At 39.9% G+C, this 20,373-nt stretch overlaps 1 protein-coding gene across 2 annotated transcripts in view; it reads right to left on the reverse strand.

Annotated features, from left to right (window-relative positions):
* Nucleotides 1-3,713: 3,713 nt before the first annotated feature.
* Nucleotides 3,714-20,373, reverse strand: part of EPYC (epiphycan) — a 59,811-nt gene continuing 43,151 nt past the window's right edge. For both annotated transcript variants that reach the window (XM_075205327.1, XM_075205328.1), the window contains 3 exons: nt 13,494-13,696; nt 8,677-8,772; nt 3,714-4,245 (listed from right to left, as the gene is read on the reverse strand). In XM_075205327.1, the coding sequence (XP_075061428.1) occupies nt 4,075-4,245; nt 8,677-8,772; nt 13,494-13,696 (470 nt within the window). In that variant the 3' untranslated portion in view covers nt 3,714-4,074. The remainder of the gene's footprint in view (nt 4,246-8,676; nt 8,773-13,493; nt 13,697-20,373) is intronic.

Genomic DNA, 20,373 nt, shown 5'->3' on the forward strand with positions numbered 1-20,373 from the left:
CTCAAACCTTCCACTTTGCTGCTGTTTCATCAGTATTGCACAAAGTGTTTGTAATCTGCACTTTATGTCAAAGGTACCCAGCTATATTTAAATTTTTGGGGGATTGGGGCAGATTCAAAGCACAGTGATGGCCTTGCTTTTTGCTGTGAATGTCAGTGGCTCTTTTTAGTGCACTGTCTGGAACAAGATCTGATATACTCATGTCAGAGTGATCACAGCCAAATTTTGGACATCTGGCAGATTTACTCTTTTACAGTTTGTTTTCAATCATTCCTTTAATTGCTTCTCTCTCATATGTGTGACAACATACTTTGTTTTTCATTGGGTTCGCAACCTCCATGCAGTGCTCTGGGTGACGGCGATCTTCTAGTCTTCATCTTCCAAAGCTTTGTCTGCAGGGGCCGGTAACACACCCATTTGTTTTCTCAGGTCTCTTAGCTGTTCTTTAAACTGGACATATTTATCGTTTTGCCTCGTGGCCTCCTCTGTATTATTCTTCTGAAGCACAGTGTATCTCTCGTGTACACCACCGCCGTCGAAATGGACGTGGCCATATAGTGATGCGTGTGTGGCTAACATGGGCTGTAGCTGTGCCTCTTTACACATGACATTATGGGGGGAATTCAATTAGCCACTAAGTGTCTTCGCAACGTCCGTGAGACACTTCACGGTAGAGATTTTGACAGAAATTTCTACCGTAATTGAAGGCAATGTGTGCGGTGCAATGTCCATGCACCACATCGCCGCCAATTGAATTCTCCTCATTATGTATTAAAATGGTGTTGCTCTTACCTAACTGTTATTGCAGCTTTCACAACCCGGTTACTGAATTCTTGTATGGATCCTGGAATGTTGGGACTTGTTTGGAAAATTTATAGGTATATGAAATATGGAAAATAATTAGTGAACACGGTAAACAGAACAGATCACAGAGTATATAATTATATAAAAAGCAAAATATGCTTGATAAAAATAATCACAGATATCTATATGTTTGTAAATGGTCAAATAATGAAACACAATTGTAGCCGTATAAAAGAAATGGCTACCTCTAGGGGCTAAATAAATACATCATAAAAATTAAGAAGCACTCAAAAACCCTTAAACATAAATTCAATAATGATAACAAAAAATGACATAAGATTTTAAACTCAAAACTAATTTATTCATAAAGTAACAATATGGTGGAGATTCAATTGCTGGCAATGTGGCACATGGACATTAAACTGCGCACACTTCCAGCAATTACATTAGGAATCTCCACTGTGAAGTGTCTCCTGGATGTTCCTGAGACTCCTCTTGTCTATTTGAATCTGCCCCATATCTCACAATACAGACAAATTATAAAATATATGTATATATATTTTTATATATTGAGTGCCTCTTAATTTTTTATCATACAGTATACAATACATACATTATAATGATACATAACATTTAACACGCCATTCCCACGGCCACATCACGTCACCCCCTTTGCCACATCATGCCACCCCCGTGGCCACATCACGCCACCCCTACAACTACATCAGGCCACTCCCACAAACACATTACAACTCCCCCAGACACCTCATACCCCCCCAGATACATCATACCCCCCAACACATCATAAGCCCGCTGACACATCATAAGCCCCCCCAACACATCATACCCCCTTAGATACATCTTACACCCCCAGACACATCATACACCCCCAAGACACATCATACGCCACCAAGACACATCATACGCCCCCCAGGCACATCATACACCTCCCAGACACATTTAACCCCCCACACAGACACATCATATTATCCCCAGACACATCATAACCCAGTGGTGCATGCAGGGGGGGTTTCTGGGTTTTCAGAAACCCCTCCCCTCCGCTAACAAAGTGCCCCACATAGCGGCACTGTACTATACAGCAGCCGCGGTGCTGTCAAAGAAGTGTCCGCAGCGGTGCTGTATTGTATACAGCACCGCTTCTTTGACAGCACTGCGGCTGCTGTATAGTACAGTGCTGCCGAAAAAAAAACAAAAAACGAGAGAGCTGCTGCGCATGCGCCCGCCCTAACAATCCTGCGTGCGTCCCTGTAATCCTCCCCAGCAAAGCAAATTTACCTAAGCTGAGCTGGAACTCAGTTTACAGACAGAGCTTAAGCTCCTCCTCCTTGCTCTCCAGGCTGCTGAAACAGTGTGTGCTGTGTGTAAGTAATCTTCTAATAGGTAATAAATGGATGAACAAGTTTTCTTCCAATAATAGGTTTTTTATTGATTAATAATGAAATATAATGAACTGAACGGAGCAGGTACGTTCAGTGTATATCAAAGTCAATATGATAGCCAATTCTGATTAGATAAACTTGGAGCTCGTATCTTTATAGGGTAAAATGGTAACTTGTGCCAAAAACATTACATGTCATCAATTGTCACTCGCCAAAACCAAACCTCCTGGCGTTCGATAAGACAGAAATTTACACACATATTTAGTTACATGTCACATGAAAAAAAAAAGTTTTTATGTGCATATAAAAGGGCTGAACTGTTAAAGTAAATTTTACTGAAACTAACAGAAATATATATATGAATTCACATGTAATACTAATATATACAGAACCAATGTATTATAAAGGCCTGTAGTATTACTCAGGACCTGTACTTTTAAGAAGATGAACTTTATCCTAGTTTTAGCAGAAAAACAAGTTATGCAATATTACTAATGAGACACAGATGTATATTTTAGGGTCCAACTGTTGCGCAAGATGGAGTCAACAGGATGGGAACCAAGGTTAGTTTGGCTAAAATAAGGTTAGAATGACCTTTAAAACAAAGCCTATGTCCAAAGAAATGTCTTCCTTGTAAGTGGGAGTTATGATGTATTGTCTGTCTTATCGGACGCCAGGAGGTTTGGTTTTGGCGAGTGACAATTGATGACATGTAATGTTTTTGGCACAAGTGACCATTTTACCCTATAAAGATACGAGCTCTAAGTTTATCTAATCAGAATTGGCTATCATATTGACTTTGATATACACTGAACGTACCTGCTCCGTTCAGTTCATTATATTTCATTATTAATCAATAAAAAACCTATTATTGGAAGAAAACTTGTTCATCCATTTATTACCTATTAGAAGATTACTTACACAGCTGTCCCACACTGTCCAGCGCCTGGGAGCTGCTGACAGCTGTCAGCTCGCTCCCTCCCTCTTAACCCTCTTAATTGTTTACTAGACTGTGCGGGGTCCGGGTTCCCCAGACAGGCCGGGTACTGGTAATTTGTATCTTCCCCACCCTCCTCTCGGCGCCCCTGGGTATATAGTACATACAATATAGTAAAATATGAAATTAGAGTTTGTTTTCACATGCATAAATCATATGAACACAAAAGTGTTTATTTGTATACTTACTTATGCCTATAATGTTGCATTGCCCTGTAAAAAATATTTTGTGGATTAATAAATATTTACCACTATTTCAAATAGGTGAAGCGATACAGTATTTTAAAATTATTTGGAAGTCTATATAGAAAATAACCACATGGTGGCGGCAGAACCATACACTATTTCTTCAGGATTACTAAAACTACAATTTGATACCTGGTAAACATATTAACTATTCTAAAATGTCTCATGCTCAACTCAATAGTGTTTGTTGAAAAGCAGAATTATATTAAGACACAAGAACTTTCAAGGTAACATTACCAACAATCTTTATGTACATCTTTTGTCCAGGTGTTGCGCATTTTACATTTACTTCATTTGAAATTAACCAGATTAGCTAGAAACTTGTAGGTAGCATACAACAAAACAAAATACAAATACATGACTGCAATATAATTAATTCAGTTAAAATGTTAATTATGAGAAAGTACTTTATGTACATTTTTTGTGCATATTATTTTCCAGTTTTTAGTATATTTAATAGGTACATTTATTTATATGTGAAATGTTTCATGGAGAAAAAAGTTATATTGAATGAAATATGTTATACACAGTTGGAATCGTCATTTGACATTGCAAAATATGTTATGTATTATAAAGCCAAGTACATATTTTATTTCTGGTTGTTTAATTGAGTTTCTAGTCTTCTGACTTAAACAAGTCTGCCAACTGGTATACGAGGTAAACACATATAGGCCTGTGGTGTTTTACTCAGGTTTATAGGATTTCCATCCAGCCTGATGTCTTCAAGAGATCTACGGGCATATGAAAAATCTTTCATGTTGCAGAAAGTATCTTCATGCAATTCCTGAATGTTGTTATCCTAAAACAAAATTGAAAAAGATTAGCCACATGATAGAAAGTTAATTACTGAAGGTTAAATCTACCCCATTGAACTTTTATATGAGAGTATTGGTTAAATGTATAAAATAGGTCTGTTTTGCAATGTATACACTGTCCTATCTCTCTTGCAGGGTTTTATCTTCATGGGCTGGGCATATGTAATCCTCTGCATTCATGCAGTCCCCACCACAACACCACATATCCAAAAGCTGTTTTTGGCTCCCAAAAAAAAAGGTCCACCTAAGGTGTCTTAAGGTACTTCACACCAAAGTCATACTTGCCAACTTGAAGTTGGCATCCAACTAATGGATGGCTCTAATTCTCCCCACTACACTAGGAAGTGGGCAGATGCGGGATACTGCCCTACTCTCCCCGGATTCCTACCTGACATTCCGGGAGAGATGGCAAGTATGAACTAAGTGCTGCTAGCCAGATCAGACCCAAACGTTACCTCTGGGTCTGCATTAGACCAGATAAATCAATCAGCTTACTGCAAGTGAGACCCTTACGGAACAATATATGATCAATCTAACACCTGTTTTTTATTTTATGGAAAAATTACAGATATTGAAACAGATGTAAATAGGCCCTCACTGATTTTTAGTTAAACCAACTGTAAACAGTCATGTCAAAGATGTAAGATGCTCATCTCAGAGCTAACCATTTTATTTATTATGGGGATTCCATCCTGCTTTGTGGAAGCCACCATAATTTATTTCATCTTCAATCTTTGAAATTCAGCAAATTAATGTTCCCACAAAGATTTCTTTCATATATCCTCATTGATATACTTTGCATTGCATACAATAATTTAACTTAGGGCATTATTTTTTTCCTACTCATTATTCCCTTGTTCAACAATTACCTTGGGTATTGGCATATTTTACTATAATTCTGCTTATAGCCATGGTGGTATTGATTACACTTAACTCACTCAATTTGTTTATATTGGAGTGTCTTAAATATGTAGAGCACAATTGAAACTGTAGTAGTATTTGTTATATATACAGTAAAATCTTAGATTGCAAAAAAGGAAACCTATTATTCAAAAAAGGTATGTAGCTCCTTAATCTCTACATTCTCCTGCCTTGACCAACAGCAAGTGTTACTGTCATCTGCTCTGGGTGAGGTTTCTCCTCCCCACCAATGGTGCCCAAACTTTACCCAACCACAATGTGGTACATTTACCTTAAAAAATGCCTGCAAATAGCCCCAAAAGTGCTGCTGAATGCAAAAGGAGGAAACTGCTTAAACAATTTCCAATTCAATGACTTTGACTCTGCCCTGAACTTGGCTGAACAAACTTAACTTTCCTCACTCATGTTCTTTAGAAGACTTAAATCCCCACAGCATGATGGCCAAATTTGTGCTCTCATCGAACTTCAAAATCTTTGAACAGTCCCAGAATACTAATTTCTTCAAAAAAGCCTATCCCTCTTTTTCTTCTCCAGCATAAGAATTCTTAAACCAACGCTACCTTATAGCATCTATTCTCACTTTCCCCCCAAGCAGCTAATATTAATATTCCTCTAACTTATTTATCGTGTTCCCTACACCTCTTATTTTGTAAGCTCATTTGGACATGGTCATTTTTAGCTACAGATTCTTGTCATTGTAGGTAAATTGTTAATATCATGAACCCATCAATATACAGTGCTGAGAAATATATTGGTGCTTTATAAATTAAAGACAATAATAATAGTACTAACTTGATGCATTTAAGTGTAAGATATGCCCTTTCCCATTTCTTCTGTTTCACAGAGCAGATGCCTTACTTACAGCAAAGGGTTTAATTTTCCCAAACCTTCACCTAGATACCAGTGTTACAAACCACAGGGACTTCTGCTGGTGGCCAATGCCTCAAGCCACTTACATAGTGAGAGAAGCATTCTATGAGAAACTGGTAAAATGTTTCAACCCGAATGCATTTGCTGTAATGGCATCTGGACTGGGCCATGGAAGGAACAAGTGAGATAAGAGATAGTAGTTCATGGCTGCACTGATTCAAATATGGGAACGTAGATGCAATGTCCTGATGGTCAGTGATATCATTACAGGTGCCAGACACATATCTACAAACATCCGACAATGCAAACGTGCAGTTGCCAGAAAATGTAATACCTGAGCAGTGTCAAGCATACTTCTGTTTTGGGTCATCCATGTACCAGACATTGACTTAATTATTTAACCTACATCTTTGACCTTGGTTTTTCATTTGATTCATAATCACCTCTTCTGATCCAGGCTATACCTGTGACCTCCATTCTGTTTGATAAGTTTGATGAGACCTTTAAGTGTACCAGACACTGACTATCATTATATAACTACATTTTACCCATAAAACCACTGGTACTTGTTTTACAACTTCACCACAGCATTTCCTTGCTCACTACTATTAAAGCAATGGATTCCTGCTGTGGAATTCCATCTCTATCACTCATCACTTGCCTCCAAAGTGCTGGTTTCTTGTTGAGGATTTTAAATATTGCTGGTGCAGTGTAGAATTGTGATTATTACTTTTTACAGCTTAGTTTGAACTTGCCAATGACTAATCTGCATACTGTGGTTTGTATATATCTATGGATGTATCCTTCATATTGACAATCCTGCATTACAAGCACCAACTAACTATTTGTGTTGCAGACAATTTGTTGGTGAAGTTGACCACCATTCCAGAACAGCTTCAATTCAATGACTGAGTCTGCCTTTTAATCTTTGTATTGACTATATTGTACAGCGCTATGGAAAATACTCCCATTATACAAGTAAATGTTAATGATTACTATATATTACATATATACAGTCATGGCCAAAAATCTTGGCACCCTTGCACTTTTTTCAAGTAACTCACAATTTCCTCTAAACATAAGATGAAATTAACAACAGTATTTGGTCTCCACAATTCTTGCACTGTTAATACAAAGAACTTTGTTTTTGATTTTGAATTTAATATTGTGTATCCTTTTAAATCAGAGAATGAAAATAAATGGCATTGACAAATTGATTGATACCCTAGACTTAATATTTAGTAGCACAGCCTTTGAATAACTGCAATTAACCCCTTCCTAAAGCCATGGATGAACTTGTTCTAATGACAGTTTAGTTCACTCCTCTCAAACTGATCTAGTTCTCCCATGTTTAAAAACTGCCTTCTTCCTAGTGCTGTTTGCAGAGCTCTCCATAGATGTACTATTGGATTTGGATCTGGAATTATTGCTGGGTGCTTTTGAAGAGTGTTTTAGGTCTGATGGAAGATCCATTAACTTCAATGGAGACCCAGCTTTCTAACACTGGGTTCAACATTGAACTTCAAAATGGCTTGGTAATCTCAAGTTTTCATATTGCCATTCCCATTTTCAGACACCCAGTCCCAGATGCAACACAGTAATGCCAAAACATTAGTGAGCCTGCTCCATTTTTAATTGTAGCAAAAATGTTCTTTTCATTTTGCTTTCTGTAAACATAGGGATGACATGCTCTACCAAAAAGCCCTAATTTGGTCTTATTTGTCCAGAGGACATTCTCCCAGGAGCAATTTGGCTTGTTCAGGTATGTTTTGGCAAAACTGCTAATGTGTTTTCTTTTGTCTTTTTCTTATCCATGGTGCCCATCTGGGCCTCTTGAAACTATTGTACTTTGTGTCTGAAGGTCAGTTTGAATCTGTTTGACAGTCGATTGGGGTGCTTTCTCCACCCTTCGAATAATTCTGTGCTGCAATCTATGATTTAGCTTTCTGTTTTCAGAGATGTTGGCTAGAATGCCATGGGTCTTAAACATCTTAATAATACATATGGTGGAAATAGGAACATCAAGGTCTCTGGAGATCGATTTGTAGCCTTGAGGTTGTTCATGCTTGGCTTCAGTCTTCTGCCTGACCTCCTCAAACAATTATTTGGCTTTCTTTGCTCATTGTAGTACATAGTGATGCAAAAACCGGAGACTGAAGGGTATATGTACTAAACTGTGGGTTTGAAAAAGTGAAGATGTTGCCTATAGCAACCGATCACATTCTCGCTGTCATTTTGTAGAATGTACTAAATAAATGATAGCTAGAATATTATGCAGTTTAGTAAATCTAGCCCTGAATCTTTCTTCTATTCAAGCTCATTTCATGAGTGTGTTTTATATTGCAGATACCTGCTACTCACCGCAGGTGAGTTCAGTTCAATGTAAAAGAGAATCACTTGCTTGAAATCTAACTATTTCGAACTACTTCTAAAGGATAACAGTTTTGCAAAACACTAAATTGTGACAACTAGGTTAGGAACATTGGGAATGTACTGTTGTAAAATAAATGTGCAAAACTTAAAACATACATGTACATCTAATAGTATTGTTTTGTTAATATTTCTACTGAGAGAAAGAAAATTGACTGTAAATAAAATGTAAACATAATTGGTAAAATACTTACCTGGAGATGAAGAGCCTGCAAGCTGTCAGGAAGAGGCAATGGGACATGATCCAGGTTGTTGTTAGTTAAATACAAAAGTCGAAGATCTATCATATCCTGAAAAAAAGGAAAGATATTTTTTCTTAAAGTGAAGCATATTTACATGCATTTTAACACAATTACCAAACATATTCTAATGATGATGTGGAATATGGTTTAAATTATGTGTATTAGGAAATCATTAAAATTCCTTCCTGCCTTCTGGATTATTTACATATATTTTAATTATAATAAGGAGCAGTAAAATCATGATGAAGAGTTTCTCAGGACAATTCTGTAGGTATACTTGGGGGATCATCAGGTTTTATAATTATTTATGGTGTGACCTAGAACATTAGCTTTCATATCAGAAATTCACAACTGGAAAGTTGTGAATTTCTGGCAGATGCCTATTAGATAGGCAGATGCTTATTAGGTTGTAACAGGTGTCAGAAAATGTGAGTAAGAAGGTTACTCCACATATTGTCTCTTAACCAGTACATTGGATTTATTGAATACAGGTTATAAATGCAATAAGCAGTCTTGTGTAATCAGGATAGATATACAAGGAGCTAACTACTGCATGTCTGTGCAGCATTTCGACGCTCATATGTGTTAAGGAACGAGCATTGCCAATATGCAGTAGACATTCCAGATGGGCTGGGAGTTACCCGACTATCGGAGACAACATACAACGCCAATCAGTTTCAATAATTGGCACACTTCTTTGTTACTAGTGGATGACCACTCCTATTCCTTTACCTCTTCCTCGCACAAGTTTAGTTCTTGCTACATCAAATATTTCCTTACATACCACCAATGAACCATGTTTTAAATAAAGGCACAATTCATACACATTTTGTAATGTTTATATTATTATATACATTTAACTGCCAAAGTAAAGCAAACATATGCATAGATGAAGGATACCAAGAATATTTCACATAGTTGTGGCATTTGAGTTAAACAAGAAATGAAATTCCATCATGTAGGTATGATGGACTGCAAAGTTGTTTAATAATTATTTATATGGCTAAACCAAGAGATATTAAGTGCACTGAGATAGAGATTAATGTTGGGGCACATTTGGCAGCAGTTCATGTGATGACATTTGCTGAACTCTAAGATTTTTCTAATAAATAATTGCAGAGGTAATGTTGGATGAAAGACTGAGGAAGAGATGTCATCAACTGCCCTTACAGTACCATAATGTCTGTTATTTAGCTTACTGCAAATATTAATGTATACTATGTGCACCACACAAAGGGCTAGATTTACGAAGCTGCGGGTTTGAAAAAATGGGGATGTTGCCTATAGCAACCAATCAGATTCTAGCTTACATTTATTTAGTACCTTATACAAAATGACAGCTAGAATCTGATTGGTTGCCATAGGCAACATCCCCACTTTCTCAAACCCGCAGCTTAGTAAATCTAGCCCAAAGTCTTTATTGTGCTTTAAAATGAAGGTAAAGTGGAGTATAGAACACAGACACTGGTCTATGGTAACGTGGAATATAGTGTTAAAGTAATAGTCATTCAGGGCCTGATTCATTAAGGAAAGTAAAGCAAAACAAAGAGTAGATTTTTTCCAGGACAAAACCATGTTATAACGCAAGGGGTGCACATTAGTTTAATATTTTGCACATAAGATATATACTGTCTGTTTTTTCATGTAGCACACAAATACTTGATAGCTTAATTGTACACTGAAATTTAAGGTTGATCTAGGACATGCTCTACCCCAATTATATAGCTTTCCTCACCTTTTAAATGTACCTCCTCCTCCAAAACAACATGGTTTTGCCAAGGTTCAAAGTTACTCAATTTGTCTGCTTTACTTTCCTTAATGAATCAGGCCCTCAGACTTTAATTTTTTAAGTAGGGAAAATTGTGTTGTCTATTTATTTGTCCAGAGAAATCCATAATAGATCAAAGGGGTACAGGGAAGCAGACAAAAGTACCTTACACAGAGTCAATTCATACTTTTATTGGTACTAAGTACAGAGCAGTTGGCTGTTAACCGATAACGTCTCAATTCTCTGGCTACATGTTGGTTCTAGTGCAACTGATTTAAAACTAGCTTACATGTAGCCATTCAAGTAAAAAAGAAAGCAATACTTGCTTAGAGTCTATTGAATCAAACTTAAAGTTCCTGGTTAAATCCTTGTTTGGAGTGGAATCTCACCAAAATTTATTATCCGGATTTTGCTCCATTAAGTATCATTGGTCATCACAACGACGACAGATGACTTTTCAGGGGAATTTAATATATAAAAGGAAAAGGGGAAAGGGTAGGAAAATGTGTATATAGGGCACTCTTTTGGTTCAATATATACAATAAATTTCTGTTAAGAGTAATATCTTTATTAAAGTAAACAAATAATTCGTTAGCGAAATAATTAAAAACACTCAGTGAATGAAAATGATAACCAAATATACTGGGTAGAACACTGTTAAGAAGTAGTAAAAAAGACTACTTTGCTGTCTCACTGTGTTCTGTCAGTAATGTTAAGAGATGAGCTGTACCAATATCAAATAAGGTATTAATATTGAATTCAATATATATAGGTATGATGGATTATCCTTGTTGTGTATCCAATCCTTCTTTCATGTCATAGGTCTATTTCAGGACACATTATTTCCCATTAATACCCCTATATATATCTCCTCTCAAAAAACAGTCCCATATTATTTCTCCTAGGGGTAGAACTAAGTACTACACTGGTTATTGTAGTGTGGATATTGATAATCTGATGGTACAGAGGTACATAACCTCACCCCTCTACTGCTAAATAATAGTTAGGTGTAACAATTTGCTCAAGTTCTAATTGGTTTAGCAATAATAGAGACTAGGGTTAGGTATCACTAAATATCTAGATACCTGTCTCACCACCTAATCTGTTTATCTACCTCTAAATCTGCTAATTAGTAAGGTGCTCTTTGATAAAGCTCTTAGCGAAACGCGCGTTGGCGTTCAGCTGAGCTCACTGTTTGACTGTCTTATATCATTTGAATATGTATTGAGCTGCACTATTTAACTCCTCTCCAACAGATTAGAGGGGTTACGCTAGGCACCATTTAAGAGTGTTAGAGAGTATTTATTATTAAGATCTGCATAAGAAACTAGCTATTCCCTAACCTGTCAGGCTATGGGCTCTCACACTAAAGAGCACCTTACTAATTAGCAGACTTAGAGGTAGATAAACAGATTAGGTGGTGAGACAGGTATCTAGATATTTAGTGATACCTAACCCTAGTCTCCATTATTGCTAAACCAATTAGAACTTGAGCAAATTGTTACACCTAACTATTATTTAGCAGTAGAGGGGTGAGGTTATGTACCTCTGTACCATCAGATTATCAATATCCACACTACAATAACCAGTGTAGTGCTTAGTTCTACCCCTAGGAGCAATAATATGGGACTGTTTTTTGAGAGGAGATATATATAGGAGTATTAATGGGAAATTATGTGTCCTGAAATAGACCTATGACATGAAAGAAGGATTGGATACACAACAAGGATAATCCATCATACCTATATATATTGAATTCAATATTAATACCTTATTTGATATTGGTACAGCTCATCTCTTAACATTACTGACAGAACACAGTGAGACAACAAAGTAGTCTTTTTTACTACTTCTTAACAGTGTTCTACCCAGTATATTTGGTCATCATTTTCATTCACTGAGTGTTTTTAATTATTTCGCTAACGGATTATTTGTTTACTTTAATAAAGATATTACTCTTAACAGAAATTCATTGTATATATTGAACCAAAAGAGTGCCCTATATACACATTTTCCTACCCTTTCCCCTTTTCCTTTTTTCCTTTTCTAAATACATATATTGGTAATGTGTAGGAGCACCTCCCCACTTGATGAGACAAATAGATCTCTGTTATATGTAAGGGGTTGAGCTTGGTGCGGTAAAAATTGTTATGTTTGGAATTTAATATATAAGTCATGTACCTAATAACATGCACATTAACACAATATATAATTTATTGTATACATGCTATCTAATTTTACCTGCTAACTTTAAAGCAAATAATAATTTTGCATACACCTTAGTCATAATGAAACCTTGTGGATTTTTGTGATGAAACGGGGTGCTACTGGACTGAGAACTTTTTATTCATCACCCGTTTCTCACAGTTTAATGTACTTTTTATTCCTTGGCCCAGTAAGTATATACACCAGAGCATCAGTGTATTATGTGTATATTTATTTCATGTTATTACATGCATCTGATAGGAATGCTTTGGGTTTTGACCCAGAGCCCTTACTATTCATGTGAGTCCTAGTGGAGCGTATGCACATTTGCCATTTGTGATAAACAATGCAGGTGAGAGCAGCAATGCTGCAGGAGGATCCGAAAATCCCTCTCCTGTGATGCTCTCCCCATAGGATTGAATGGCTAACACCATCTTCAGATGGCTTTAGCTAAGGGTGTCAAGATCCAAAAAGCTAAGCTTTTCGGAGCTTCATAAAATTGGCCAGACCGCAGTCCCCATTGAGTAATAGAATTTCATATATCTCCTACGTTAGACTTTTCTTAAATTAACATGTTGCTTAAAAATGTCTATACAGTGCGGAAAAAGTAGTTTATGGTTTAGGGCTTCATAAATAGGCCCCTTGGTCTTTTAATTCTTATTACCTGGATTTCTGTCACATTTTTTAAGGAGCTCTGTGTTAATGTAAAATGGATGACATAGATTGATGTGAGAATGCAAAATATCAGGCTCCCCTTTAAACACCCCCTCCAGCATGTTTTATTTTTACTACATACTTTGAATGCCTCCTGCTTTATTCCTTTGCGTCCAAGTCTGTTCTTGCTGACATCAAGGAAATTCAGAGAGTTTGGCAGTTCTGGAAGTTGTCTTACTCTGTTATCCAGTAGAATTAGCTCATTAAGCTGAGGTAAGGTCCTAAAAGCATCTTCATCAATTGCTGCTATGATATTTGATGTCAAATCAATCTTCTGTAATTTTTCTAACAAAGACAGTGACATGAATGAATTATGACTGTAAACAGTGATGTTATTAAAAGGCAGACAGTGATGTAGTATTGTACATTAACAGAATATATAATTTATTGTATGCATGTTATCTAATTTTACCTGCTATCTTTAAAACAAATAGTAATTTTGCATACACCTTAGTCATAATGAAACCTTGATTTTTGTGACGAAATGGGGTGCTACAGAAATGAGAATTTTTTAATCCTCACCTGTTTCACACAGTTTAATGTGCTTTTTAATCCTTGGCCCAGTCTAAGTATATACACCAGAGCATCAGTGTATTATGTGCATTAATATTTCATGTTATTAGCTACATTTTGCCCTTGCTATTACCTGCAATATTGTATTAATAGAAATAGAAAGAATATTGCCATATAGTGTGAAAATAACAGGACAGCAGAAGTCATTTGCTTGTGTTAGCTAAGGTAATTACCATTTGTCTCAAATGTCCATTGTTATGAGGTGTGGCTAAGATCTGGTTTGTAATCAGAACAATGCCTGAGTGACTTGACATAGCTAGCTAGCAGCCCGTGTTAATTAGCTAGATCAACAGCTAATCTGAGAGATAATTAGGTTAGAATTTCTAGATGATATGCAATGTGCCTCCACAGTAATATACTGGCTGAAATAGCATTGGGAAATGTATTAGCATGTATCAATATAAATGTTATTGTATCAAAATGTATTACAGACTCAGACTGTGTAATGTTGCAGATACAATGTGTCAAATGTCTTGTTGATTCACTGAAGCGTGAAGTGTCATTCCTTGATGCTATATTGTAACCCTTTGTTTAGTGTATCCAGCCAAATAGCTAATTAAGTTAAGCCATTCCATTGTATAACCAAGGTAACAGAGACTGTATGTCTGACAGTTAAAGTGTCCACTGATGGACCCCGGCTGTAAGGTGGAGGATTGATACATTTGACCAAACTCCTTGTGAATACAGCCAAGAACATAAGGAGAGCAGAATGCTGTATTTTGTTAATGTCTTGTGGTGTTGTGCTGTCGTAATAAAGCTTTATTTTGGATATTCTCTGGTCTACCTGAGTGAGTTGACTCCCACAGAGGGTAACTGCCATGCCAGCTAAAGGTGGTATTCATACAATTTTACTAATCAAACTTAAGTCACTTTATACTAATAGCTCTAAAATATTGCTTTTCTTTATAGATTACTACCCAAAACTCTCCAAGACTGGCATAAAACCAAAATACATTCATTTCTTCTTTGTCACTGTACCTTGTTATAGACTAAAGCGGCGGTTCCCAAACTGTGCGCCGCGGCTCCCAGGGGTGCCGCGGCGCTGTCACTGGGGTGCCGCGGGCCAGACCTAGAAAGAAGAAAGAAAACAGGAACTTACCAATCCGTCGGGCGCCGGGACCCAGCAGCCTCCTCTCTCCCGCAGCTGTCACTGAATATCGACGTCAGTGACAGCTGCGGGAGAGAGGAGGCTGCTGGGTCCCGGCGGATTGGTAAGTTCCTGTTTTCTTTCTTCTTTCAATGGCTGGTACCTGGCGCGGGGAAGAGTGTGAGAGGGATCGTAGCAGAGGAGGGGGACAGAATGATGGCAGAGGAGGAGGGGGGACAGAATGATGGCAGAGGAGGAGGGGGACAGAATGATGGCAGAGGAGGAGGGGACAGAATGATGGCAGAGGAGGAGGGGGACAGAATAATGGCAGAGGAGGAGGGGGACAGAATGATCGCAGAGGAGGAGGGGGACAGAATGATGGCAGAGGAGGGGGACAGAATGATGGCAGAGGAGGAGGGGGACAGAATGACGGCAGAGGAGGGGGACAGAATGACGGCAGAGGAGGAGGACAGAATGACGGCAGAGGAGGGGGACAGAATGACGGCAGAGGAGGGGGACAGAGGGCAGAGGAGGAGGGCAGAGGAGGGAAACAGAGGGCAGAGGAGGGGGACAGCGTGAGAGAGGGCATAGGAGGGGGGGACAGCGCGAGAGAGGGCAGTGTGCCTGGATGCAGAGGGGGCAGTGTGCCTGGATGCAGAGGGGGCAGTATGCCTGGATGCAGAGGGGGCAGTGTGCCTGGATGCAGAGGGGCATTTTTGCATACAACTAAATAAGTATTTCTGTCGTGACCTAAATACTTATTACAATTTTTTGACCCAACTACTTCTAAAACAGGACTGCTTAGTAATTATTTTGGAGGGGTGCCTTGAAAAAATTTGGAGACTCTAAGGGTGCCGCGAACTGAAAAAGTTTGGGAACCACTGGACTAAAGTGTTAATTTCAATCTGATCTTCATTTTATTTCAGCTTCAAGAACAACAAATAATCAAGATAGGTATAATTTTGTCTTGTGATTTATCCCCATCCACCATCCTGCATGTCCTCCACAAAGTTTGTGGAGGACTTGCAGGATGGTGCATGTCCTCCACAAATGTCCTCCACATCCCAGAGCCATGAATATATGGCACTGGGTTGCTTTCCAGTGCCATGTATTCAGAAAAGCTGTGCAGCAAGGTAATCTGAATTTGTATGGCAGCTATGCACCAAGAATAATCAAACCCAGTTCTGAGGGCGGTGGGGTGGATCTGTGGATAGTTATGCTCTAGTGTTGTTCTGATGTCATGACATAACCAATGTTTTAATAGGAATCTGCTGCTTTTCTTTAAGTTTAATTTACTTGGGGGACCAGGAACATCATAGGACACCAGTAACAACATGCAAATTTATTTTTCAACTGAAACACCATGATCAGAACTAATGATGGAGTTCTTCAGGTATATGTTGATTTGTCAGCTATTAACTCCAAACTGAAAGATACTACTGAGGTGCTATGAACCTGACAGAGGTCAAATAAGCTCCCTGAATCATTTTGTTATTCATAGTGGCAATAATAAAAAAATATGGGATATTATTTTTTTGCGAAAATGTAAGCACTCTCTTCCACTTCTGATGCAAATTTAACTAATAAATTCCTCTATCTGATGCCTCAAGTTTAACCATGCTGAATGTTAATTTATAGCCACTATAATTATATTGCACTATTCTTTATGAATGGCATATAAGCCTGCTTTATTTTGAAAATATTAGTGAAGAATAACCTTTCTAAGAAGATGAGCATAATCCAAAATTGGAGGTCTAGTTGACTACTTTGGGGAGTTTCTTCTTAGTGAGAGCTGTCATAGACTTTGCTACAGTACTAAAGTCTGTAACAGAACGTCTGCAGTACCCTGGGGCCAGTCTCGGATTGTCTCTAACTTAGCTGCTTCTGACCTAACCCTACCTCCCTCCACACGATGACCGAGGTACTGTACCTCTGACATCCCCATCTGGCACTTTTCTGCCCTAACAGTCAGATATGCTCACCCAATCTTCCCTAACACCAGCCCTACTTGCCCCAGATTATCTTCTCAGATATTACTGAAAATGGAAATGTCTTCTTGGTAACCCTGAACTATGTCCAACTCATCTACAAAAGCGTTAATACAGGGCAAGGGGTAGGTGTCAGACATGGTCACATTATTCAACCGGTGGTAGTATACGCAAAACCGCATTGCCTTGTCATTCATGGGATCTAATACAACGGAGGAAGCGGATAGACTGCGCAATGGCTGGATCCCACCTAGCTCAAGCAGACCCCACATCTCCCTGGATATGCTCTCCTTGGCCTCTGGTGAGACCCGATAAGCGGGTTGTCTAACAGGCCTATGCTCACCAGTGTCCACATGGTGCATCACCAAGGAAGTCTGACTGGGCTTCCTACTGAACTGAGTCGCAAAGGGCCACAGCATTGCCTCAAGCTGCTCCCTTTTGCAGGCACTCAACTGCCCACTTCCTCTACATGCCCTTCACCTTGGGAACCCATGAGGAGGTCAGGTAGTGGATTACTTCCTGGTTCTTCAGTCGATAAGCAGCAAACCGCTGCTATAGACTCCACATGCTCGTGGTATGCCTTCAACATATTCAAGTGGTAGGTGCGCTGCCGCCTACCGTCGCTATCAAATGACACCACGTAGTTGATGTCACTTAGACATTTTGAAACTGTGTATGGTTCAGCTCAGGCAGCCTTGGACTTTGTTCTGGCATGTGGGCATCAGAACAAGGACCTTCTGTTCCAACTCAAACACTCTGGCACGCGCGGCCTGATCATACCAAGTCTTTTGTTTCGCCTGCGCTACCGCTAAGTTAGCCTGCAACAGCCCCATGAAATTATCTAACCGGTCCTTGAGCTATAGCACATACTCCACCACAGAGACATTCTGGGTGGGTAGCTTCCCTTCCCAAGACTCCTGGAGCAGGTCAAGACTCTGTGCAGCCATATAGTAGGTCAAAGGGGGGAAAACCGGTAGACTCCAACGGCACTTCCCGATAAACAAACAAGAGGTGCAGCAGGTAACGTTCCCAGTCTTTCCCCCTCCGAAGTTACAAATGCACGTGGCATGCGCTTCAGAGTGCCATTAAACCGCTTGACCAGTCCGTTAGTCTGGGGATGGTAGGGGGCAGTACGGAGTTGCTGTACTCTGCACTTTGGCCAGAGACACTGGACCAGTTCACTCATAAACTGTGTCCCTTGATCAGTTAGGATCTCAATAGGGAAACCCTACTCTGCTAAATACTCCTAGCAGCGCATCCTCTACCTTTTCTGCAGTTATGCAGCACAGAACTACAGCCTCCGGATACCGGGTAGCATAGTCCGCCAAGGTGAGGATGTACCTCTTCCCCGATTTGCTGGGCACAGGCAGGGGACCTGCTATTTCCACAGCCACTCACTAAAAAAGGTTCCCCAACTATTGACCTGTGGTGAGCATGAGCACTTGGGTGTCCATGACGCTGACACACATCACAGGACTTACAGTAGGCACGGACATCATCCGATATTCCCGGCCAGAAAAAGTTCTGTGTCAGACGCTTTAGTGTTCAGTCTCTTCCCTGGTGTCCTGCCATAGGGATTTCGTGGGCAACAAAAGTCCCGTGGTACCAGTAATTGAACTTGTTCCCGGACTGATCTATCTCCACCTATCTGCCTACATGGTACAACAGCCATTTGCGCCAGATCACACTCAGCACCTCCATCCCTGGAAGGCTGACAGCTTAGCGCCTCATGCCTTCCAGCGAGGGATCAGAGAGCTGAACGACCCTCACTATTGTCTAAATCAGGATACACTGCAGGGGGTTCTATGTTGGGGTTATTAGGGTCAGTCAAAGTGGGGGTCAGTCAAATGGGGGTCACTGTGGTCAGCTATACTCACCGCTGGAGCTGGCATACTGCTAGGGAAAGGAGCATCACCTGGCACCCCACAAGATCAGGTTGGCAGGAGACAACATCCTCTACATTGCTAGGGGACGTAATTTTTCCAGAGGCAAAGGGCTGCCTGTTTCCTGAAGAAATAACCGAGGGAGTCTTTTTCTTTGCGCTGGCTGAAGCTCTAGTTGCTGGCTATGACTGTTGTCTAGCAGCTGTTATCTTTTCCTCTGGACTGGGTTGTGCAGGTGTAGATCCTGAATACTGTAGTCTGGCAGCTTGGCTTTGGGTAATAGAGTTGAGGAAAGCGGTCACAATTCTACCCCCAACATCATTGCCCAAGATCACATCGGTTGGGAGGCTATCCATAATGGCAACATCTCGCAACTCCTGGCCATCTTCCTAGTCCAGATACACCCTTGCTACAAGTACTTCCTTCTCCAGCCCATCTGCCACAGTAACTTTGGCAGTGCAACCTTGCAATTCTGCAGCAGGATCAATAAGATTGGGACTGACACCAGCCCCTGAATCCCTAAATCCTTCCCCCTGCAGGCGTCCCACTTTGACAGGCTGCAGGTTTCTCCAGATGTTTTTGGGGTTTCTTACGGACAAACAAGTCACTCTCTCCACTGAGTCACCTTCAGAGACGCCACACTCCATTGGTCTGGCAGGGGTAGAAACAGTCTCTACTGGCTCACCTTCGCCAGTTAAGCAAGTCAGCAGGGCCCCAGGACTCAGATTTGTGGCACGAGTCTGGGGTGTGAAGGCTGTAGGAAAGTTCATCCTTAAGTGACCGGTTTTCCTGCAGCTGTAGCACTTCTTCTCCAGCCTGGGCTCCGATGGTCTCTGATAACTCTCATGGACAAGGGCGGTGGCTGGCAAAAGGTACTCGAATGGTTGGATACTTGCTATTGGGGATGAGTAGAAAAGGGGTGTACCCCTGATTGTACAGTCCTTTGGTGTTGGCTGTTAACCTGGTGCTTCTGCCAGTGTGGCCTCACTGCCACATACTGATCCACCAACTGGGCCACTTTTTCCAGGGTTGCTGGGCTACGGTCCAATACCCACTCCTTCACCTCCAGTACGCACCAGTTGTGAAACTGCTCTCCACTAATTCTTCCCAGAACTTGGCGTTAGATCCATTAATCCATCTTATTGCCAACTGGTGCAACCGGTTGGCAAAATCCTCATGACTGATGTGGGTGCTTTTAGCCAAGTCCCCAAACTTCTGCCAGTAGGTCTCCGAGCTAATAACATAGCGCTTAAGGAGGGCCCTTTTTACCACGTTGTAGTCTTCACAGTCCTTTGGGGCCACTCTGCAATAGGCTTCCACTGCACGACCTTGTAGCGTGAGAACCAAATACTTTACCCACTCCTGTTTGGGCAAGTCATAGACATTTCAAACACCTGCAAATGTTCATCAATATCTCCAAAATTGTCATCA

The sequence above is a fragment of the Mixophyes fleayi genome, chromosome 4, assembly GCF_038048845.1.
Source record: "Mixophyes fleayi isolate aMixFle1 chromosome 4, aMixFle1.hap1, whole genome shotgun sequence".
In the NCBI taxonomy this organism is placed as follows: Eukaryota; Metazoa; Chordata; class Amphibia; order Anura; family Limnodynastidae; genus Mixophyes; species Mixophyes fleayi.